The sequence below is a fragment of the Haliotis asinina genome, chromosome 10 (assembly GCF_037392515.1).
Source record: "Haliotis asinina isolate JCU_RB_2024 chromosome 10, JCU_Hal_asi_v2, whole genome shotgun sequence".
Classification (NCBI taxonomy): domain Eukaryota; kingdom Metazoa; phylum Mollusca; class Gastropoda; order Lepetellida; family Haliotidae; genus Haliotis; species Haliotis asinina.
The window spans coordinates 54,743,864-54,769,861 of NC_090289.1; the positions used below are offsets into that span (position 1 = coordinate 54,743,864).

General features: G+C 41.9%; 1 protein-coding gene across 3 annotated transcripts in view; it reads right to left on the minus strand.

Moving 5' to 3' along the window:
• Positions 1-312: 312 nt before the first annotated feature.
• Positions 313-25,998, minus strand: part of LOC137297600 (abl interactor 1-like) — a 30,330-nt gene continuing 4,644 nt past the window's right edge. The window contains exons 2-8 of one of the 3 annotated variants that reach the window (XM_067829451.1): positions 17,048-17,215; positions 16,362-16,550; positions 15,653-16,037; positions 14,583-14,624; positions 8,194-8,259; positions 7,122-7,316; positions 4,308-5,135 (exon numbers count right to left, since the gene is read on the minus strand). In XM_067829451.1, coding sequence (XP_067685552.1) covers positions 4,972-5,135; positions 7,122-7,316; positions 8,194-8,259; positions 14,583-14,624; positions 15,653-16,037; positions 16,362-16,550; positions 17,048-17,215 — 1,209 coding nt within the window. In that variant the 3' untranslated portion in view covers positions 4,308-4,971. Of the gene's footprint in view, positions 5,136-7,121; positions 7,317-8,193; positions 8,260-14,582; positions 14,625-15,652; positions 16,038-16,361; positions 16,551-17,047; positions 17,216-25,998 lie in introns of all 3 variants that reach the window. The other 2 variants (XM_067829452.1, XM_067829453.1) reach the window with 2 other exon arrangements.

Sequence of the window (25,998 nt, forward strand, 5' to 3'; positions counted from 1 at the left end):
ATTCGGAATACGTCGGCTGATTCCGTGAATGCTTCCACGACCGACTGACGAACGTTCATTCAGTGACATTTTAATGTCAGAGAATATATCGTAATCAGTGCGTCGAAGGCAGATGAAATTTGAGTATCTCGTACGTAGATGTACGTGTTTTGGGGTGTTGCTACACTGTCTGATTGGGAGCCCGGTGTTTGGTATCTTTTGTCTGATTTTATGCCACTTCATATTGTCACAATTTGACGACTCAATTGCAGACCCAGGTTATTTTCTTGGCAATCATTGATTATATGATCAAAGAATGACATAAGGCAAGAACTCATTCAACATGATTTTATTCTCAATGTGATAATGAAGAGCACAAGTACAAGTAATACTGCATAATATATGAAAACAAAAATATTGTTCGTAATCAGATGCAAAGTAGAAGCTGTATTATCCTTGCTGTCTACACAACTGTCACCACTGGAAACACTATAGAAACCCAAGTCTTATTTCATGGCTATGGTAAAGGAGAACGACAAGAAATCAATAGGATTCCATAAACCTTCAACCTGTAGACAACCCCTGAATTCTTACATGAAATACTTATAAAAGTAACAATGAAACTAACATGTCCAATCATTTATAAACAATCTGTAAATTTTAACTTTTAAGTGAAATTAACCCAGTAGAGTTCATATTTCTTGAATTTCCCTGTTTTCACATGTAAACAACAGCAGAAAGTGAAGATACCACTGACTGTTAGATCTAGGAGCTGAAAACATATTTGCGAAATAGCAATCAGTATGTATATTTTAAAACTTACTCAAGCTGATATTAGAGTTTGAAAACTGAAAGAAAACATATTTATCCAAAGGAGATAAAGTTGTAGAACCCCCTCTCAGTCAATGCACACTGGTTGGGGAGGAAAGAATAAAGTGAAATGAGTCAGTAATGTGCAAGAACAACAGTCTTGAGGCACACATGGTACTATGTTATTAATATGAAAATATCTATGTGACTGTACTGGTAAACAAAGAATGTATCAAGGCACGCATATTTTCACCAAACCACCATGAACAAAACAGAATGAGTGCTTGAGTAGGTTTTACGCCGCTTTTAGCACAATTCCCTCGATATCGGGGCAGGGGGACACTAGCAATTAGTTTCATACATTGTACCCATATGGGGAATGAAACCTGGGTCATTGGTGTGATGAACAAACACTTTAACCACTAGGCTACTCCAACTACCCTAAACAAACCAGAAATACATGACCAAATACTTTGCACTAAGTCTACAAAATGTGTGTGATCGTACACTTGTACCAATGAATCACTAAAGCTACACAATTAATACCTGAAAATTCTCTCATCAACATCTGGGACCGAGAAGTATTTGCTAGTTGTCAACACTGACCTCAGACATCATCAATACCATGGCAGTGCTCTGGAAGTATGGACCAGACAATCCACTGATCAACACCTTGTGTCTATATATAAAACTGGGACTCGTTAACATGCAATCAACAAGGTCACCTAAAAAACACTACCACATTTATGTGGGGACAAATTCTAATGTGGAATACATAACATTGCGGATTTGAAAAGAGGAGGTTGTAATGGGTTCCTGTGACACTTCTTGTATGTGTGCGGCTGTTTGAAAATAACTTCCGAACTTTTATCATATGTAGCCATCAGTGTGAAAATTGCAATCTGTTATGACTATATTCAACCCTGGGGATAGGAACCTCTTCCAAGGTTGGCTCTTATTATGACCAAATATTCCACATGTATCTACACAGCAAACTTTCCCCCCACAAACATCACACCAACCATCAATAGAGATAACACAAACAGGCAGTATATCTCTCATATTAACGGTTAATTTAATTAGGGTTTCCAAATGTGAAGAAACCCTTTATGAAGCTCAGCGCATTATACACCATATACAACATGCAAGTGACCGCTTGAACAAAGGGTGATGGTAGGAAATGCAATGGCTGACAAGCCACTGATGAAATATGATAAAATGTGTTTTTTATTCTGCAACTGAAGCAGCTGTGCATGATTTTCACAAGGCAAATGTGGTACCTGATGATCCAAGTACGAAATAATAACAGATGGAGCTTGTTCAAAAGAATTTCTTATAAACAAACAGAAAATTATAATGTTTTCAGATTAACTGGAAATTAGACATTTTACCACTGCCCTTACTGTTAAGACTTTTAACTTTGTATTTCCATCAACATAACATTTGATATCATAAAAGTATTTTCCTCACAATAACACAAAATATGACAAGATTTGACACAAAAATATGAAATGACACAGAATCAGATCTAAACACATGTACAAGCAAAACGAAAACTATTCTGATTTGATCAATGTAAATAATCTGAGATAAAACGCAAAGGTGAAACAATCCAGCATCAGTAGGTGCTCTGCCTGGTGTACACAAGGAAATATCTAGTGAGCAACAGTGACCTTGAGACAGATTACCATCAATGCACTTTCACATGAGAGAAGTGAGGCCTATTTCCACCCACAGCAGTATCTACAATGCCTCATGGTGTGTATAGGTGAAAATACACAGGCTGTAGATGTCTTTGAGAATCACAGTCACACACAGCTGAGTGACCACAGACGACACCAATAACAAACATCAAACACTGATCAGCAGTCGAAATGGAAGGACAAGAACAGATAAAGTACTTAGAGATTTATCTTGGTTCAGCACAAGTACAATAAGTTTGTTCTGTACTGTACTTCCCAACTTCTAAAATGCTACTCAAAGCAGTCAGTACGAGTCTTGGTGAAAAATCACTTGATTCAACTTCAGGAATTTCTTTAGTTACAACTGCATTCAATGCAATGATGTAAATATAAGTACTAAAGAACTTCCACTTTTTGAATGTGCTAGAGAAAAATCACCTGGTAAAATCTAAGACTGTTTTCAGTTTTTACTTCAACAAAATGATATAAAAGTGTGCATTAAATAACCTTCAATAACTTGAACAAAGACACTGTTATATATTACTTTGATACAAATATGGGGATGAATAGATAACTCCCTGTATACACATACAGACATCATCTACATACAAGTAACAATAAGTCAGGTTCTCAAACCCTAGCACCCATCACACAAACATAACAAAGACAGTTTCCTTGAGAATATACCATAATCACAGTTTTTGAAGGTCTTCTGGAATGAAATCTGAAAATATTTGGAATGGTCCAATATGTACATTGCCTGCACATACTTTAGGCACTGAGACAAGAACATCTCTATTAACAAAGGTTTCAAAACCAAATGACAAAATAGAGTAAGGCAAGAAAGTGACAAGGCACAGGGAAAATTATGTCATTATGGTCTCACTAACTCCTTCTTACAAAAATATGGCTACATCTGATGAGAAAAAGTCTGAATAATTTGTTCTCATTTGAAAACATATTGGCACTTCCATTTAACCAGTAAACACATGAAACAAGAACTGACATAATACAAAATATGTTTTGACTGGACATACATGTATATGTTCCACATCAATCAATATACAAAATGGCAAAAGTTCCTATGTTCCTGTTGTCACAATGTACAAAGGTGCTTAAAGTGATACAATCTGTATATGGTGCAGACCATGTCTCTATTAAAGGTCACATGCAAACAAACATAAGTATAACAGAGTTATCACTTATTCAAGACATTAAATGCATTGCTCACTGTGAAAATACAAACAAACAAAATTATAAGTGTATAATTGCAAATCAAATGTGCAATATTTTGTACTTGGGTTTGTCTCCCTTGAAACAAAGCTGTCGCAATACTTAACCCAGTCAAGGCTGGTGGGTGTGCACTTGTGTAACAACGCCTTGTCATTGGCCACCGGTTCATTTGCCAATACGCTTAGTCAGCTCTTTGTTTGTGGCTCATAAGCCCCATAGGTGTTAATTTCAAATTGCATGTGGTCAGTGATTGAAGTTGTGCACTGCATATTGTCATTAGAAGACAGACAGGCTGACATATAGGTGTCAATAAACAAGACATTAAGCTTTGTCTGTGAATGAGTTCGCTTATCACAACAGACATGTTTTTTATGTAAGGAGTAGATTGTTTACTTGTTTGTGTACACAACCAAGATCAGACTATTGCTCATGATCTCATACTCCGGGCAGCCATACTGTTTCAAGCTCTGCGAAACTACTCACTGCACATGCGTTTTGAGCGCAGCGCAGTATAGCTGTTGCAATTACTTTATGCCCCAGCGCTGGCGAAAAATTAATGAATCGTTTCTGAACTCTGATGTTGCAGGCTTTTTTTCTTCGCCCTTTTTTTTTCAACTTTAGAGGTTGAATTGGCATTTTTGATGACCTGTTTTGGTAAGTGCACACTGAAAGGTATCAGAATCTGAAAAGCTGTGTTTCACGTTGCATGTGACCTTTAACATCACAAACAGGAACAGAATATACTGCACCAACAAAACATTCTGCTAATTACTAATCTAATCAAATGAACACTTCATTTTGTGTAAAGACATGCTGAAGGAACGGAATTATAAGAAATAAAAATGTGATGGTGTAAGAACTCTTCATGTGATATATCACAACATGTTCTCATATGGACCTATCTAACGGCGGATATGAATAAATCTGGTCATCTGAACAGAACCAAATTATGAAAAATTAACCAGAAGAAAAGGAACTTAACATCTTGACCTGCCTGATTAGATGTCAAACTGTCTTTGAAGACTATTTCCTCGAGTCGAGTGCCATGTCCTAACTTTTGTAAAGTTCAAACATGCTCACAGCATCAAAAGGCACCATTATACAACGACTGTTTGATACTGTACACAAAACAGAGTGATTCAAAATAACATGGTTCAAGTATTTTGAGCCTAATGCCCATTAAAAATAGGATCCGCACAATGGAATGAGCTAAGCTGTTGGAACATGTGTCTGTGTAGGACATGCATAGTGTGTGTTGTAACAAGTTCTACATGCAGGGTTCCACATAGTTGGATGGAAACAGGCCACGCTGCCCATCCATCACTCCTTCCCACCAGTCATCCTCATTCTTCTTCAGCACAAAGATCAGCGAGTTCTCTGAAAACGTCAGCTCATCCTCCTTCTCTGCCTTGTAGTCATAGATTGCTATAACTGAAGATCGAAAAGAATATTTTATAATCACATATCACAGTAACAGGGAGAAAAAAATAATTGTTCTTGTTTTTATAACCTTGGAGTATAAATGACCTGAAATAATGTTTTCAGCTTCTTCTAACAGCTCTTCCGAACACACCAGTTGTTGTGGACAGCCATCATGAGCTCACACAAAGCAAGTGTCTTGCTCTGGTCGAACAAGTCACTCCTCATTGTGTTCATTCTCTAAACTTAGAGCTAGAATCATCACAGTATTCTGTAAGCAGGGTTGGTGAGTCAGGGGTCCATCCTGTGAGACAGGACAAGTATGATATGTTAAACATACTCTATCTCAAAATTATGCACTTATCCCACAGTTGGACAGTGAGTTCCAAAATACCCTAGTCTGCTGGAAGACAACAACTCTGACAGGCCTCAAGTTCACATCACAGCCTTGACTTGTGATGAGCTGCTCCATATATCCCTTTAGTGACACTCAGAACAAACTAGCCAGGAATGTGCCATCCTGAGTCATTTCTCACCACATCAGTCAACAAAGGACAATTGATAGGGCTAAAAGCCAGGCACCACTGCTTTGTGTCAATTCCAGCTGGCCCCATAACCTCAGTTCTAGCTACTGTGTTCTTCAAAAGCATGAACCATAGACACTCAGGGAATGTAAGATGGGATGGTTCAAGTAGCATTCTGTTTAACATCTTATGACATCCACTAATCCTCTTTTATCCAAACATAGCTCACTCACAGACAGGCCTAGAACATCAGACAGGAAAGCATCAAATCTTGCCCATGAGGAGTAGCATTTGAATTTATACTCCACTTCCAGGCTTGTCTGAAGTGTTTATGAATTATTTACAGCCTGTGACCAACAGCTGGTTGGTCAGTTCCAAATTATCATCATTTATTCTTGTATTTAGACAACGAAGTAAAAGATGATGTGACTGTTCAAGCACATTTTCTATCTACATTGATTGTTGCCATACTTGGACTGAAAGCATTGAGTATCACCACATATCCAGCATGCCATAGTGGTGTGTGACACTTCTACTGTGGGAGCTGAAGAGGCAGGAGTGAAGACACTTGTGAAGACCACAACAGTCTTGTGATGATAGATCTACCGATTGAACTGGGAATGATCTTGGTATTCCAGAGATGCAGATAATACTGAACGGGTTTTCAAATACTGAGAATGGGACAAAGGCTGAGATTATCCGGGGTTGGGCTGAAACCAGGCTAGGGATCAGTGAAAAGGAAACTTCAATCACTCTGGTGATAGCATGGATGTGGGAATAGGAGAACTTGACAATGGAAGCTTGGATTAAACATCAATGCTTATGTGGAGATCAACATCAGATGCTGTGTAGATGTTGTCTTAGGCAAAGACTGGTAATTGGGAACATCCATGTGCATTCTTGGATGTTCTCTTCTTGCTGGAAGATGACCAAACTCTTCTACTCAAAGTTTTTAATCGCAATCCTTTATATGAAAGAAAAGATGTAGCTTCTCAAGATTTAAAGAGACGGTCAAATGACGAAAGATTCCTCCAGAAACTTTCCTCTTCCGAAGTTCCATAATCCTTTCCAAATTAATGTACAACTTAAAAACTGACAAAAGTATCCAAGTCAGTAAACTACAGAAAAAATCTATCTGTAACTTAGGATCACCACCTTAATGTGACAAGAAAGAGCATGAAGGCAGCTGGGAGTCACACTCTCAACTTGAGCATGAGCTGATGGAACCACTAAACTGAACTACGGTGTGTTTGAGGCTGAAAACTTTGTTTGAGGTCATTTCCACTCCAAGATCACAAGAAAAAGAGAAAATGCATAAAGTGACAGGATAAGTTTAAGCATTTGGGACAGGGGAACTCTCAATCAAGACGAGATCATCAGAACTTCAAAAGATCATCGAGATCATAACTAGATGATCCAGACTTTTATGAAGACTACCATCAGATCAATGATAGAACAGTGTGTGAATACTTACCCTTTTCCATATAGTGCTTTGGGATCCAGTCCGGCTGTGTGGTGAGCTGGGGTCCCGTCTCCATGTAGGGATCCTCTGGGGGTGGAGGAGGTTGACTGTCTGTGTCACTGAACTCTGGGGGTGGTGGAGGTGGATCGCTGCCATAGCCATACTCTAATGCAGCCTCTGGAGGAGGGGGTGGGGGTGGCGACACTACTGCGGTAAGAAAGAAAAGTCATGAGAAAAGTCATCACAATCAGAATGTCACATCCGTCTGAGACTAGCACAGATATGGTGCAGACAACCCAGGTCAAGGCCAACCTTAGCCTTATGTTAAAATCCCACAACCATAAGCACATCAAAAGTACACCTAAGACTACTGGGACACTTGTATCTAGCCTAATTTTTTTTAGTTTTCAAAGACTAGAATTATTGCATAATTTTTGCATTAAAATATTTTCATATTCAGTATTATGCAGTTCTAATTAGTAGCAACACTGAATTACTGAAAACTGGTTTAGCATTACAGTCCTAATATACTGTATAAATAAATTAGTAATCATACATTAAAACCCCAACATATCCTAAATTCCCTGCCTAACAACTATGCTGCCCTGTCAACAGGGTGTTTGGCACAAGTCTGTTGATAGCAACCCCATTTTGTCAGCTGAAATAGCATTGGCATTGTGTACTACAAGCCAAACATCATCTCAATACATTGTGAGTCAAATGTCACAGTACATACTGTTCCTCGATTCAAACATTGCGAGACATATCACTATGTGAGGATACTAAACATGGCCTAAAGTGACATCTCCGAAAATCACTCCACCATAAACTTGCTGAAAGTAATAAACTTTCATCCTTCAGAAGCTGAATATCTGACTGTGGAACTCTCTACATACTAGTATGTGCCAGAAAGAAGTGCTGACCCAGCACATTTACATAGTTACTAGAAGCACTGATCTCAGGGACGCACATCTATGTAAGAACTTACCACTCTGTGATCAAACAGGTCAAATGCAAAAGGGGCGAAAAGGGACATGGGGAGACAGGGTAATGAGTGGGAACATTAGCGTGGGGTCATGCCGACCTGTTGAAGTGAGTGCATTCTGCCCATCATGGTCCAGGGATGGAGGGGGAGGAGGCAGCGGCACATCTGTAACCATGACAACACAACATGCAGCAAGCATACACCCCTGTACCAGGCAAGCTGGTTTACTAGTGCTAATACTAGCATATATAAGCATTAAGCAAGGTATACTAAACAGCTTTACAACTGCAAACATAACTACAGTAACAAGCATTGCTGGACATTAAACTCGGGTTTAATCATTCTTGTTAAGAATAAGAATGTTAAGAATAAGATGCAATTAACCACCATTACTTATACCTACCAGTACATCAGTCTCCATCCTACCCATCATGAAACTGTATTCATCCTACCTCTATACCTGTTTACTCCTACCATTAATAATACTGTATTGTCAGAACAACTTTCCTGTACATTAGACCTTACCAAAGATTATCCTAAGGAAATGAATTTTCATGCAGCAGAATAGACTTTAAGAGTAGTATTTAAAAGAAAGGAACTATAATCATAGTGTGCAATGTAACACATAGACATGACAGAGAATTGAACAAAAGCTGGATTTGTAGCTCAGATCTCTATAAATACAAGCTCAAAAAGCTGAATTATCAAGACATATATCAGACTGACCAAGATTCCACAATGACTGGATGATGTATTCCTCTACACAAAATTCTGCTATGAAATGTTTCTTTAGTATTAGTCCCATATACCTGGGGTCTGTTTTACAAAACAACCTTAGCACTAAGTCTACGGTAAGGCCATGTTGAAGTGAGAGACTCATTGTCACCTAAGTTGTTTACAAAGGTATATTGGTACTTAAAGAACAGTTGTCAAGTTTTTAACTATACCATGATTACCCAGATGGCAAAATGTTCCGATATTATGATATTAAAGAATACTAACCCCACTGGACATGCTGATTATCTAACCACTAACATACATGTATGGTCATATGAAGATAATTTCTGACTAATGATGCATAAAACACCTTGTGTTTTTTTTTTTTAAAAAAAACCCCTAGTCTTTCTAAAGTTTCACTCGTCTCAGACTGAGAGACAAGAGGTCATGTCTATCCCTGTACATACGCTGATACTAGAGAGGAATATCAGTAGAGAAAAGCACAGGGCAGATGCAGATCTAGCAGCAACCTAAATACTGCCATAGCAACAACGGTACAGTAAGCCTTGTAGCATCACATATAGTCTAAAACTAGTGTATGTCCACAGCCACCAACAACGATGAAGACAGGATGGGCCATCATGCTAAAGAGAATTGTGGTCCAATATTACTAGAACCTTCCCTTCACAATAAATGATTCAAACGTTCATGTCAGAGTTATGAATCCATGAACATCATCTACAGTTGACAAAAATGTCATTTTCTGAATTAAATTGATATTTTATACTTATCCTTACTCATGCTTAATTGCTTATCCTTCTCCCTGGTAATGGAATACCTGAAATCCCTTGAAGCTCCCTTCTAAAAGAAGCATATACACTCACCCACCGGGAGCCTCCCTTTTCCCAGACACACTGGTCACATAACTAACCATGCTTGTCACTCTCTCCTAGTAAAATTGCCCAACACGAGACTACTGGAATTCAGTGTGCCCGAGTGGGGGCGGCTGGGAGGGCTTTCGTCATCAGTCAGGATAAGTATAAAATATAAATTTTACTGAGAAAATTACATATTTTTTCTTATCCTGACTCATGCTTAATTGCTTACAGAATCTGACGGAAATTGCGGTGGGTCAGGCCACTATTCTCTGTAAATTCAAGGGGGATCACATCTAGCTGAACTTGTCTTCTGAAGAACACTTCGTTGACTGGAACGTGATGATATCTAGATTAACTAGCATCCTGCTAGTATCTAATTCAACTAAATGTCAAGATATTAAAATCAAGACTAGTTGCAACCCTCCTTCATGTACAAGTATCTTCATTACGAGTACAGGGTCTTAATCACTCATGTTAGTCTGTTCGAGATGTGCACATGGACTCCCAACCATACACTCTGCAGATCATCTGGTCTCCACAAGTCACGTGATAAATGGGTGAATATACTCAGTACCTTTGAGAAACCGTTAGTTGCTGCGCAACGACGAGAGGCCCAAACTGATGTTTGGCATCCTTCAGATAATGATTGGTAAACACTATGTTGGATTTCCAAAAGCAGCCCTCCATTATAGCTGATAGCGAGCAATGTCCATGCAGAGCTAGTATAGAGACAAAGGCTCTGACTTTGTGTGGGTTGGAAGCTCTTGGAGGATCCAATCCTGCTGCTTTATAGGCCCTCAGTATAACAGCCCTGATCAATACTGAGATAGTGTTGCGTGATACTTCTGTAGGCGTCTCAGTAGATATAGGGATAAGTAACTACTTGAAACATTGTCTTCTAGACTTAGTATGTGTGAGATATATCTTCAGCACTCTGACTGGACATTATGATAAGTTTTGCGTATCACGAGGTCCTAGGATTGAAGATAATGGCAGTATGTGGAATTGTCTATCCAGTTGACCAAGATCTACTGTCTCTATCTTAGACCAAGATGTACTGTCTATTGATGACTTGAATCAAATCTTGTGGGATTGAAGTCTAGAGCGTGAATTTCTGACATCCATACAAAGGCAAGTAAAAACAACGTCTTCTGAGTTAGCAGTTCTAATGTTGTCCGGTCAAACTGCTCGTACGCATCACTTGTGAGATGTTGTAGTACGATGTTTAAATCCCAAGCTGGAGCTCTAAACCTGCGTTGTTGATCTTCCAACTTGAAGGAGCATAATAAGGCGAGTAGCTCATGTACTTTAGTCAGCATGATCCCTGGGGATAACTGAGCTGTGGGCTGCCAAGTATGCAGATAATGTAGAACCTTTCATAGATACTCTGCCATCCATTTGAGGATGCGTCGGCTTCATAGCTGTGAATTTTTTCTTCCTGGTGCATGTCTCAAACGGTTTCCACTTGTCATCATATAAGGTGCGAGTGGATTTCCATAAAGCTAAGGTGACGGTTTTCGCTGCCCTCGCCAAGTATCCTATGTGTATTAAACAGGCTTTGATACGGTCCATACGTGAAGTCGGAATGCAGATGGATTGCCTGTTTGGTGTGCGGATGGACAAGAAGATTTTTCCAATCTGGTAGTATTAGTGCTTGCTGTCCCAATTCTTCTATAAGTATTTGGAACCAATGTCTCGTTGGCCCGTAAAGCGTGACCAAAATTAGTTGTAGCAGTTTCGTCTGTTTGATTTTCTTGATGACCTTCCGTAGCAGCAATGGAGGGAAACGCAAACCTGTTTAATCCTTCCTACGGGGTACTGAGAGCGTCTGTTACCCAGGCTAACGGATCTGATACTGGTGATACAAAGGTTTGTTTGTTGAACCTTGTTGCAAATAAGTCTGTTTGTGAGGATCCGAACATCTGACTGATTAGTTGAAATGCCTCCTCATGAGGCATTCACTCTGTTGGTGATGGATGAAGAGGACAAGATAAAGCGTCTGCCATGCTGTGTCATGTATGTGTCATGCTTGTATTTGAGAATTCAGATTGTCGACCATGTCGTAGAGTAGAAACGTCAGGTGTAGTAGAGTTGGAGACCTTGCTGACCCTTCTTTGTTTATGTAGAAGGCCACTGTTGAGTTGTCTGTATGGATCATAGGCGCTCGACACTGGTAAATATTTGGAAGTATGACCTATATAAGCAAGATATAGAAAGGTGTGACACTAAAAATGGCGGCCCGGTTTGCCTCGACTCGTTTTCGGTCTGACAAATGCTTATGACACTTTGATTGTTGAAAAGAGTGCACAATTTATACTCCGTTGACCTCTGTAAAGTAGCTTGCTTACCACTTACCTGCTGATTTTATTTCCATTTAAAGCTTTTAATAGTTTTAACGTCCACTCTCGGACAAATTCAGGACACATGCCCGGAAGTAAAAAAAACCTCAGGTTACATACCAGCACCGAGCAGCAGAGCGAGTCTCTGATTGGATTGCGCTTTTTATTATTCCCAGCTCTTTTAACGTGCATCTATAACATCCAATCAGGGACTCGCTCTACTATTTGGTGTGGGTTTGTAGCTTGAGATTTGTTTCAATGAAGTAGATTCAATCCCGCAGTAGCTGAGGCGAGGTGTTCGGACATAAATTGCTGATCCATCTTCTGAGTGACAAGCGCTGACAGGATCATTCTCCCTTCCTCGATGGCAGGGTTGCTGAAGTTGGAGATAAGAGTCTCGTTGATGGCTCTAGATTGAGCTAGTCTGAAAAAGGTAGGTCTCGTAGTGGTGTCAAGCTGAGCAAGTCGCTTGTTCATTAAGTTGTAAGATCTGTTGCAGGCGCTACTGATGATCTTGTATGAATCGTCTACATCTGGTGCTCTGATAAAGGGCTCCATATGGTGCAAAAGGAAAACAAGGAACATTGAAAGGTGGCATATGTTACTGCTGAAACTCGGTTGCTGACTTGAAGGCCGCAGATAATGTCTCAGGAATCGTAGATATCAAAGCTATTGGCAGAAACATTAACATGTCAATGTCCTCATACTTCATCCTATAAGTGTTGGCTTCTTTGGAGTCCTTAGATGTCGAGACTAAGTCCAAACCATTCATGATCCACGACGTGACTTCAGAGTCCGAGAAGAGGGCTTCCTCCGGAGAAAACGATCGGTAATATCTGTCTCCATCATTCCATGAGAGGGATGTATTCGACCAATGTCGCTGACCCTTCTTATGAGAGTCTGGGTCTGAGTGCTAACGGTGCCTTCAACAAACTGGGGAGACTGATGAAGATTTTCTATGTTGACAAGTTGACCTGTGAGTGAACTCACCCCAGAGAGTGTCCTCATTCAAGCGAGCGCAGTCATGTGAGTGTGAGTGCACTCACCCCTGTGGTGCACCCTCTTGATGAGTACATGGATGGATCTCTGGACTGCAACGGCATGACAAAGATGATGGTGAAGACCTCCTTGAGCATGTACGTGCATATGATGCCTCTTCATCCTCAGGAGTGCAGTTGAAGATTGTAGTCTCTGTTGTTCTTCAAACGACACTCAATCAAGCTCATCGTGTGCGTGGTGAACTGCTGCATGAAGGTGCCGACATTGAAAGGCTGAGTTGTACGTAGTGACATCTGACTCGTAGAGTTGTCCGATGCGGTGACCCAGGCTGCTGATGGAGTCTGTGTAGTTTGACGACTCTCGCAAGGGCTCAGGTGACGATGCAGTCAGAGTCAATCTAGTCAGCTCGTTCTGTAGAATCATTGATGGCTCTTCGTAGATATGTCGTTCCTGCAGAGGGATGATCTCGTTGTCGAAGTATGTTGATTCAGCAACGTCTTCGTTGAAGATGACTTCGTCTTCGATGACGATGACCTAAACTTCTTAGGCTGCGACAACCCCATCTCAGTTGAAGTTGTCTTCTGTGGTCTATTTGACTCACTGGAACCAAGCCATAGACCTAGAGTCATGCCTAACTGGTCACTAGAATGATGAATTTCAGTGGTTAATGACAAATGGTTATCCCGAGGCTAAAGACATGACTAATGAAAGCCTGTCCCTCTCATGTCTATGAACAGAACGAACATATAAAGTAAACTGTGGCAAAATTCACAGCGAACAGTGGAAGAACAGATGGGCTTACACGCCAGACAAACTAAGTGTGGGTCAACAGCTGACAGAAGTAATCTACACTGCAAGCATGTGCCATATAAACACAAAATTATCACAAATTCAACAAATTATGATGCATATACATAAGCCAAATACCGCAAATTTAGTTGAAGGACCAAAATAATTCAAAGACTTATCACCGTATTTGGGACCCCAGGTGCCTCCAGCCGACCTTGTGAGGCGATGAGGAGAGAGTGACAAGCATGGTTAGTCATGTGACTGTTTTGGCAGGAAAATGGAGGCTCCCGGTAGGAGAGTGTGTTTCACGTCTGCTTCTTTTGGAAGGGAACTTCAAGGGATTTCAGGTATTCCACTACCTTTGCCAAGGAGGAGGAGATAAGCAATAAGCATGAGTCAGGATAAGGGAAAATGGGATTGTCTACACTGACTCTTTTGATGCATGTCATCTTATCCCTGTTGCACAGACATACACTCATCCGTCACTTGATTGTGTGGTCCACACTTAATTACTTACAATCAGCCATCACATTAGATGGAAAATAGCTGAGTGCAGCAATAAAAAACAAACACTGGTACCTGACATGCCAAAGGGACATAACTCTGCATGGAGATCTATAGCAAATAAATAGTTTGGCCACCATCAATGTTCTACATTGGGAGCCATTGTGGTGTCACATCAATGATTAAAGACAAAGCTGACTATGGACCATTAAGACACATGATCATGCATTACACTGGAGAACTCATTCTCATGCAGTCTCACCCAGCCTACTGGCAATCTGGTTACCCATGTACGAAAAGGGAGCTGTGTTAACAAGACATCATTATAAACAGATGTTACACATTAAACATTGACAGGGAACAGAAAAGAAAACCACAAAAAATACAGCTGTCACAAATTACATATAATACAAGCTAATCAGTAAACAAGACATAATTGTGCCCAGGGACACAGGCGCCCCTGCTGCTGTAGGAAGCATCCATACACTGAGTGTGCTCCGGTGATTAATTTCTATTAAACAAGTTCAATAAACATCTATGCAACTGTGAGATGCACACCTTTCCAGTCCAAATGAAACACATGTATAAGCTTAATCAATACTTTAGAACAGTTCTTGTAGAGAAGTGAATAGACTTAATTCCTTATTTCAGTATCATCTTAAGAGAAATTCAGCAAAATGTGCTTAAGTTCAAATGTCTCAAAACTTACAAACAATCCTAACAAAATGCAAAAACTAAAAGTGAGAAAGACACCTTTAGAGTCTCAGGAAAACTCATGTATAAGTTCACTGAATTCCATAAAGTAGTTTTTGAGAAGAGAAATTCAATAAAGTGTATCTTTGTTCAAATGCCTCCAAACTTACAAAACAAAAAACCCCAACAAGCAATGAAATGCAAAAACAAAATACGAGATGCACACCATTTCGAAGAAAACCCATGTATAAGTTCACTGAATTCCACAGAGCATTTTTTGAGAAGTGGATGAGTACATTCCCTGTTTCGTACACAGAGACATGGAGGGTAACCCTATTATGTCCCAGGCATATATGGCAGGGGGCATAAAAATGGATTGAAGAATATGAGACTTGTGACATTTGTACCAGCACAACCACTTTGTAAAGAGTGGCCCTGGACCTTCAAGGCACTGAAAGTAACCTGTGACCACAGCATGTTCTACAACTGAAACTGAATGTCTATAACAAGATTGCTGGTTAATACACTATTTGAACAAAAATGCTTTCATGAGTTTCCATTTTAGCTTTCCATGACAAGATTCTTGTAAAATTCACCACAAAATCATATCTTCATAAATGCAAACTAATATCAACTTACCACCTGTGGATTCACGATGGTAGGATACCCTATCTGATGTGGGACGTGCCATTCCAAGGGGTGGGGGTGAGTGGACAGTACCCATTACGCTGGGGGCATACAGCATTTCATATCTGTCCCTATGGCCATGCTGGGATTGGCCTGTTGCATACTGCTGGGTAACTGGGACAGATGGTGGAGCCACTGGAGGAGCAACTGTCCGGTAATGGCTTCGTCCCAGGGTTCCATAGATTGTCCCTGATGTAGAAGCGCCTGAAATTGAGCCCCCTGACATGGAACCTGACCGTGCAATGGGTGGCGTAGGGGGTCTGGTGGTGGGAGCGTGGGAGGAGCCCTGACTTGCTATGGAAGGGGGGCGGCTGTTCATGGGTGCCGAAGACGGAGTCTACATTGGAAGAAACAAGAATGAGGGAGTGATCAAATACTGCTGCATCAGCAATCTTGCACAAACTAATAGCAAGGATACTTCACAGAAATTGCAGAATATTTACTCACCCAGGTACAGACATGATAGACAATAAATAACATAAATCAGTCATCAAATAGTTTGTGACTTTCTGGCTTTGTTACACAACTAAATATCTGGAGATCATGTACAGATGTTGGATAATTCAATGTTTAAATGATGATAATATAGAAGCAAGTTGCTGGAACCCCAAATATATGTTGGAATCCACAATATACAGAATATATACAGAGTCCACTGTACCTTGATTCCATGTCCAGTAGAGTCCAGTATTGTGTAATCCACAGGTTTACGTTGATATTTCACCGGACGTTCAGCCTGCTCTGGGAATATAATGCCGTTCTTGGTTCCAACATTCCTCATTGAAGTCCTGTTGGTTGTGAGAACACCAATCTCTCGTCTGGCTACCTTCTCTTTGTGTATGTTTACAATCTGCAGAAGGAGAACAATCATTCCCAATTTCTTAGAGTGGGTGTGTGAATAGTCATGATAGTTACTCCAGTTTTAGCCCCCTTTTACTCCCACAAGATCATGGAATTTTACAAAGTAAAATGGTTTCACACATTGTACCCACGTGGGGAATCAAACACGACATGCAAACTACCTGCTACTAGTGCTAGAACTACAGTTGAATCTGTCAAAACTGGCATCTGTCCAATCTGGCAAGTAGTCAACATTGGCATAAAATCTCAGTCCCATCTGTGGCTACAATCTGGCACGTTGTCTAAAACGGTTTGTTTCTTCATTCCCAATGAGTGCCTGTTCAGACAGCTTCCACTGTACATATACCAACAGCTGATGTGTTACCTGTGAGAGGTGGTAGGTGCTGGACTGCTAGAACTACAATCACCAACAGCTGATGTGTTACCTGTGACAAATGATCGATGCTGGACTGCTAGAACTACAATCACCAACAGCTGATGTGTTACCTGTGACAGGTGGTTAATGCTAGATTCCATCCCAGAGAGCTGGGTCTGCTGCAAGTCCAGCAGTTTGAGGAAGTTGTCAGCCAGGGTGTGGATCTGGTAGGCCACGCTGGCCAGGGAATGGGTGGTGTAGTCCTTGGTCTCCTCCAGGGCCTGTCGCTTGTTATCAGCCTGGTACAGCACAGAGTATGGTAAGGCAACAGTAGAGGACTTATCTTGACTCTGCCAATAACTGGGCCAATAATAGACAGTGATATTAAGCAGTGTATGAAATAAGACAAAAACCCAGACTTCAAAATGTTATATGCCCAAAATGGATTTAACCAGACCAGAAAATCCAGAGAATATTAGTATTAATATTGGAACATGTTTGGTACATTTTGACCAGACCATTGGGCTGTGACTTGCTGTAAATTCAGATCGTCTGAAATCTTGCTCATATTGGGTGGTCTGATGGAATTTTTTCGCACACTGGTATAGGAAAAGTTTGAAGTTACTGGACACAAATGTCAGTAGACACAGAATAATCTATTGTTATGGCGACCTCAAAGCTACCTCTTATTTAAGTTTCATATGACCTCAGTCATAGTTCTGTGGATACTGAAATACTGTACACAGCAAGAAGGGGTGAAATGGTATACCGTGGTATTATTGGAACCACTGTATTTGGCCTTCGGTTCAGTATGGAATCCAAAAATTTTGTATTTTCGGTTTTCATACCATCATTTTAAAAAACTTTTTATACCTTTTCTGAAAGGTCTACAAATTGAATCATGTTGCCCAAGTCTATGCATTTGTAGATGGCAGCCATTTTCCTCTTAAGTAAGTTTGGAATTGCCTTGAATGTCGTCTACCTAGATCTACAAGTCAGCAAGACATCAACCCTAATTTCGTAATGTTCTCAGAACCACACACTTTTTATGAATAAGCATCATGTAGAACATGAACACAGGATTTACTGAGAACATATTATATCGAAAGGTAAGTTCTGTCACATGATGTGGCAAAACTCTCATATGTTCTCAGTAAATCCATTTTTAATCTTGAAATTAGTATCGCAGATATTAAAAGTTTATACATGTCTGAGATTTCATACTTTTTATTGAATTAATGTTCAACAGATAGCTCATTGGAATTAAGATCGAATGAATTCTAAGTCTTGTGCAAATGTAATTATAATTCGACATACTGAATAATCAGTGTTTAATTTTACAGCTCATATTAGTGTGATTTTTTAATCCAATCAATTAAAAAACATTACCAGCGCCAATAATTCATTCATACTACAGTAACAAAATGACCTATTTGATACACATCAGATTACACCTCCATGTTTCGGCAATTGGTCAGCTATGAATGTGATGACTTCACCTGACACTGGGTCAAGACGTGATCATTCAGCTAAACTGTTGTCAGACTGAGTGATCTCACATGAGATCTGGAATACATGCTATTATGAACAATGTGCGAAGGATCACTTGCCATTTGCTATACAGTTCTTATGTGTTGTGCTAATTCACTTAATTTATTTGATATAATTCATATAATGACAGTTTTGTTCATTCAAAATAACAAAGATTATGGTTAATTTTTTCCATGATATTAAACAATGTCAAGGTTTAGTTTGGCACTTTTAGGTCTGTTTTCTGCATTATGATTATCTAGTATACCAAACTGAAACGAACCAAACCAAAGGCCTTGTACTGCAATACGTACCATACCGTGGTGAGAATGTACCATTTCACCCTTAAAGGGACACTGATGCGGAGCGAATAATGCTTCTCCCCGGCGGTCTAATTACGAAACCAAGCAGCAAATTGGTCAGCATCTGCTCTCTCGACCGTGACGGACAAAGGGACTGGGCTCCTGTCCACATTAGCAGAATATCTTCACCCTAAAAAGTGAGGGGACCGGATGCCCATCACATGCCGTTACTTAAAAATATCCATGGTATTCCTTATGTGATTGCAACAAAATATCCCAGTAGTGTATTTTTTCTGATGCCTGGATGGTATACTTACCTTACCATACAGTCGTTGATTTGTCATCCCCTCGATTGTTACCTCATGTAATCTACGAATGTAGTCACGGAAGTGATGTGATCTCTCCACTCGCGCAAGCGCGCAGAATCCAAAATTCACTTTTACCGCCAACAGGAACGTCCGAAGAGTCCAAAGTGGGGAGGAGCATCCAGCGTTGGGAGGAAGTCACTGCCCTATGGTAAGGTAAGTATTTAAATATCTAAAATATTTAGATTTTAATAAATTTTTAACTTACCTTACCATAGGTCTTATGCATATGGCTTCGACAGATGGATGGTGGTGTGGACTCTGGAGGACCATCCGTCAGCAAACAGTGCACATGCATCAGGAGAACCCGGGAAACAAATGCCAACGGTCACAGGACAACACCTGGAAACAGGACAAAGAGTATCCCAATTTAACTCCAAAGAAAAACCGACGCACCCTGAGGGTGAGGTTAATCTTAAGACCAAAGGCAAGTAACAGCATTATTACCTAATGGGCGGACAGTCAGGTCCACCAGTGGACCAAGTGACGGTAATCCCTGCACGTCTTCAACTGCCAGGTCCCTCAAGTAGTGGGAAGCGAAGACAGTTGATGACTTCCAGAAACAGCCCTCCATGATCTGCGTTACAGTGCAATTCCGATGGAGGGCCATTGTAGACACCGGAGCCCTGATCTCGTGCGGGTTATTCGCTGCCGGATGAGGCAAGTGCTTGTCGTCGTAGGCCGCCAGGATCGTAGATCTGAGCCAAAGGGCAATCGTGTTCCTGTTTAACTCTCATTTGCAAGTTGAAGCAATGGAATGAATAGCCTTTTGCATGACCGTCTCTTAGAGGCCGACCTTTTAATATAACATCTCAGAGCTCTGACTGGACATAGCAGCTCCTCCTCCAAGTCATGATGACCCAGGACTGCAGACAATGGAGGAATGGAAAACAATCTGTTGGGCTGCCCGGGGAGCTGGTTCTTAGCAACAAAGTCCCATAGCAGACCCAAATGAACTCGTCTGGGCCTGTGTGACGTCAAGAGCATGAATCGCACTGACTCTAGCTGCTGTCGCCAATGCTAGTAGGAAGGCTGTCTTCTTAGATAGGTGCTCGAAGGAAGCTTCTTCTAACGGCTCAAACGGCAGGACGACATTAAGATCCCATGCTGGATGACGAAACTTGACGTTCCGGTCTTCCAGCTTGAAGGCCTTGAGAAGCACAATGAGTTCTGGTACCTTGGAGATCTGTTTATCCGACTTGATTGCAAGGACAGAATTCAATGCCGACAGATAGGTCCCGAAGGTACTGCCTCTGAGATGTTTAGAGTTCCGTAGAAAGAGAAGGAACTTTGCCACAAACTGAGGAGATGCTGCCATAGGATCTTGAGATCTTTGTGTGAAAAAACTCTCGAAAGAGTGCCATGTGTCGTCATATAGGGACGCGGGTTCTGCGTCTGTCTGATTTTGGTGATTACTTCTGTGAGAAGGACTGGCGGAGGTTACGCGTACACGTCCAGACCTTCCCATGACAGAGACATCGCGTCGACTGCCCACGTCTGCCGGTCCGGCAGGGTAGACACAGACGTTGGTAACTGGTGGTGGAAACTGGTGGCGAAGAGATCCACCAGGGGTCTCCCGTGTTGACAGCAGATCTGGCGAAATGCGTCCAGATGGAGCATCCACTCCGTCGGGATGGTCTGACAGGGCGCGACAGAGCGTCTGCCAAGATGTTTTTGCAACCGACAATGTGACGGGCCGCGACCACAATACCGTTGCTGTCCAACAGATCCGCTAAGAGGAACATTTGGTCCATAAGTTGTTTGGATCTGGTCGTACCCTGGTTGCGAATCACAAACATGACTGTGGAGTTCTCTGATGCCACCAGGAGCCTGGAGCCTGCTAGAGCCCATAACCAATGACGGATGACCGCCTGCATCTCCAGGTTGTTGATATGCCACTCCCTTTCGGCGTCTGACCACAACCCTGAGGTTGTCTGGCCGTTCAAGTGAGCACCCCACCCTACCTGGGATGCGTCTACAAACATCTCGTGGTCGTGTTTGAAGTCGCAGACGTTTGATTCTACAGTCCACCACCTGAGGTACCGATGCAGGTGCTGAGGTAGAAGAAACGATGACTGGAGGTCGTTCTCCCAGATAAACGGTAATAGAAACCTCTGTAATGGGCACAGCATAAGATGTCCTCTGAGAGTGAGGTCTTGCGCTGACATCAATAGACCCAACAGAGACTGCCACTCTATGAGGGTCAAAGGTAGAGACAGGGTTTGATCTGTAAAGGCGAGAATCTTCTGCCATCGATAGGGAGGAACCCTGATAAGATTGAGCCAGGTCAGGAATAACGCCCCGATGAAGGTCAGCTCCTGTGTTCACGTTGGCGACTTCTCGGTGTTGATAATCCACCCCTGTTGATGTAGCAGGCGGGTGGAGAAGTCCAACTTTTTGCGTAGCAACTGAGGATTGCAATGATTCAGAAAACAATCGTTGATGTATGGATTGAAATCTATTCCCGTGAGCTGCAGAAATCGGGTGACAGGCAGCGTGATCCGAGTGAAAAGCCACGGGGCCCTAGAAACTCCAAACTGAAGCAACTGCCACTGGTAATGTACTCCGTTGAATATGAAACGCAGGAACTTCCTGTGATGTGGAAATATGGGGACGTGCAGGTATGCATCCTGCAAATCTAGACTGGCCATCCAACCTCCGGGTGACAACTTGGCTCAGATCTGTTCCAGTGATGTCGTCCGGAAATGCGGGGGTTCGGCCAGATACAGGCTGTTGAAAGTCGCCATGTTGTGAATCATTCGCATTTTGGTGGCACCTTTCTTGGGTACCAGGAAGATGGGTGAGTAGAACCTCGGGGAGCGATGGGGCTCTAGCACTGTCTCTATAGCACATTTCGTTAACAAGATGTTGATGTTCTTCTTTAGAAGTACCTGTTGATCTATCGAATACACACGCGACTGGGGAGCGGTAGTCAGCGGCGGAGGTCCGGTAGTTTGTAGCCGGACCTCAGGATCTTGCACACGAACGGGTCTCCCATGAATGTCCAATTGGCCCAGAAGACCCCTTGTCTCCCACCTACAGGGGTCGGATGAACTGGTACGACTGGGAGTGGGAGATCCCAGTCGTAGATGTCATTGGCTTCAGAGGCCAGAGTAGGGGCACTTGCCCATGCCTCGACCGTGTGTAGATGGCACATCCCTGGGGCTTGTGCTGCACGTCCGGAAGTGGCTGACGCAAGTGCTGATATAGGCTTGAGCACATGTTTCAGTTCAGTGTCAAAAGCCGCCAACTTCGAGTCCTGAACTCTATATGAACACTGTGTGGAACCTGACAGACGCTTGAGAGAGTCATCCTGCACAGCCCCGTTGTGGGCGGAGTCCAGGCTGTGAACCTTGTAGTCCGATTTCTTTGACTTGGAAGCCTTGATAGTCGGATTCAAAGATAATTTGGTGAAGTTCGAGTCTATAAGAGCAACAGCGTCCGCCACCATGGGATGAGGCGGGATGGGTAACTTGGGAGACAGGTGAATCGCCGCCGGGTTGCTTGAATCAGCGGAGGGTGAAGGACAGTCCGGTAGTCTATCAGCTATCCATTCAAAGACGGCAGCTAGGGGTAGATAGGTGCTATCACCATCACCATCATTGCCAATTTCTTCCTCATAATCTGGACAAAAGAACTCCTCGTGATCCTCCCAGGAAACAGAGGTTGATTCCCGTCGCTGAGTGGAGGTAGAAGAACTCCTAGCAGCAGAATCCTTGAAGGAAATCCGCTGTGGTTCCGGTGATCGCGAACGCTGAGACCTAGAGTAGTGCCGCGGAGACCTTGAACGGGAACGCACACGACATCTACTTCTTGTGCCCGAACGTGAGTCCTCCTCTAAAGAGCGCAGTGGGGAATGGGAACCGATGCCGGCTACGATGCGGAGAACGGGAGCGCCGACCCCTCGGGGAACTGGACCGTGACCTGTGCCGAGAGTGCTCAGCCTCTAAGCACCGTGCGCGCTCTTCATCCAACTGGCGTTGCAACACTTCCTCTCTAGAGAGCGTATGAGACAGCCTGGGTATACAACAAGGAGTAGACGCAGGAGCAGGGTCCGGTAACAAGATCGGCGCTGACGTTAGTACAGGCGCTGGCTTCCGGATAAGCGATGGTGTAAGCACGGGCGCTGGTGTAGGTCTAGGCGCTGTTGTCGGAAAAAACATAGATAAAGACGTGGGCGATGACGTTGGTAAGGGCGCTGGTGACGAGGTAGGAAGCACAGCTGCGCCAGGCGTCAAGAGGGACCGCAGAAGCCTCTGAACTTCTGGATGGCATAAGGCGTCCGGGTCACAAAGATCTACGAAGGCGTTTGAAAGTGTAGGCTCTTTAGACAAGCGCGTTGGCGTAACAGATGAGCGTCCCAAACTAGGTGTCTATACCAGCGCTGAAGGTGAAGGTAGATCCTGGTCGTCAGGCAAAAATCCCAGGGAAGACACTGGCGACGACATCCTTCTCCTACATTGCATGAAACGTTGCCTTCGCACCGCCAAAAAAGCCTTTAAGTCCGCCAACTATAATACTTGACAGTGCTGGCACTAGAGCAATAGAGCAAAAAGCGGACGCACAATCCGGACACCAGGGATGTTGGTCTTTAGCTGACTTCTGCCCCTTGCAGATAGTGCAAAAGTGTCTAATCATACACAGATAACTGTAACAGACAAGAAACCAACACATAACAACACGTTGACACAACGCCAGGAGGAAAACCCCCTACATTAACAATGTAAGAAATAACTACACCCCCACACAAAAAATAGGCACACCCATAAGTGCGGGGTAGCGACAACCAACAACCAAAATGGCTGCCTTTGCTATGCTGTAAAATGGCAAAAAGGTATGATAAATACCGAAACAAACAAGCCCCACGGACGCCATGCCGCTCTCACACGCAACACGGACGAACCCATGCCTGAGTGAGAGAAAAGATAACACGAGGTAGCAAGGTAAGTGCAGTTAAATACTTGTTTAACTTGACATGCACAACAGAGGGATACAAACCATACCTACCAAACAGTAGCAACTTTATTGAAACTACACAACAGTAGGTACACAGCGAACCAACACATCCGTTCAAATGAATGCTAAAGGTAAAAGTGAATTTTGGATTCTGCGCGCTTACATGAGTGGAGAGATCACATACTTCCGTGACTACATTCGTAGATTACATGAGGTAGCCATTGAGGGGATGGCAAATCAACGTCTGTCTGATCTCGTTTAGTGAAGCTTGAAGTAATATGCATAAGACCTATGGTAAGGTAAGTTAAAAATATGTCATTATACATCATTATAAAAAACACACAGTTGATGTATCTGAATTCGTTCACAAATAACAACGACTTTGCCATTGATAGAGAAATCTGAAAATTTTCTTACAGGAAAAAAACCTGATTATACCCATTTACCCAAGCACACAGCAAATACCTATGTGCATTTCTTATGTAACAACAAAGTTCCGTTGGTACCCTCAAAACAGTTTCGCCCCAAAAGTGTTTTCAGGCTGCATGCGACACAAAGATTACATCTTCCTGGCTGGAACTCGCGTTTGATGGTATAAACCTACACGTGTTACTTGTCATCATCCACTTGATGGTCAGTTAATGAAGTTATAATGGGTATAAATAGCGGGAACACCACTAAAATTACCCAACATAGGTTCCCATTTGGCGTTTCTCCTGTCTAGAGTAAATACTCAACATTATAAATTAAGGTCTGTAGTGGCAAATGTATTGCATGTTATGTAATATGTGCATGTAAGTGATGCAAGAGGGTTTATCAGCTGAGTTACAAAAACAGACATCGATCAAAGGATTAACCGATAACACACTGGCTGATTAATTACTTCCACAGCGGATTTGTCAAAAAGGCAGTGTTTACGAGTGTAGATTTACATAATCTATACTGAATACACTTTCTTGTAAAGTATGAGTGTAAAAACAACATCCTTCCTACAAAGAATTAACCGCCACTACCTTGATTGATTGATTGTTGCTCATTATTGGCTAACTAATGGCGGACATCATACAGTTAATTGCCACGTGTGCTGTCCTGGGTGACCAGTGAGATTATGTATACATGTACACCAGTGTGAAAATTTCTCAAACGATGTGTCACTTTTTTGCATGTTAGACTGTTGAAAGACACAAGACATAGATCAGGATTAGTTACCAGCTGCAGATGAATGAAATATCGTTCTTTTATGTGGATATTGATGGATACATTCCTGAACGAGGTAATAGCCTGACACTGTTGCTATAACTTTCGTCTGTCTTAAATTTAATATTCACATTCTGTTTCAATTCATTTCTTGTAGCATTCAGCAGAATCCGTATCACAGAAAACATGCACTTGGTCGCGAATAGGGTGTGTGTGAAATATGATTCATGTTGGCAATCTATACAATGTTTAGATATTAAAATCATGCTAGAGATTCACAAGTATAAGCATACCGTGTGGGTTTTTTTTAATTAACTTTCCAAATGCATACAAATGTGACAAGGAACTAATTAGGTTTATAAGACAAAACATAAAGACCTTCACTGACTTCATTACTTTTCAGTCATAACATTTTTTTATATCACTGGCAGATGGGTAAACTTCAAGGTGTTTGATTTCTTTACATAATAACAAAGTAAAATGACTTCATCTTTGTTGATCAGTCTTCACATAAACTATCAATTATGCATATGGGAGGCGCAGCAGAGATCATGAACCAGTCATGAATTCTGGGATATCACCCGGGTACTTACGGGAGAAAAACAATAACAAAAGAAACCACCAGTCCATGGAAATTGCTCTGCATCAGTGCCCGTTTAACAGCAAGACTTTAGTGTCCAGGGCCAGTTAACACTTAGTAATATCGGTCAGTTAGTTAGAAGGATGTTTGTT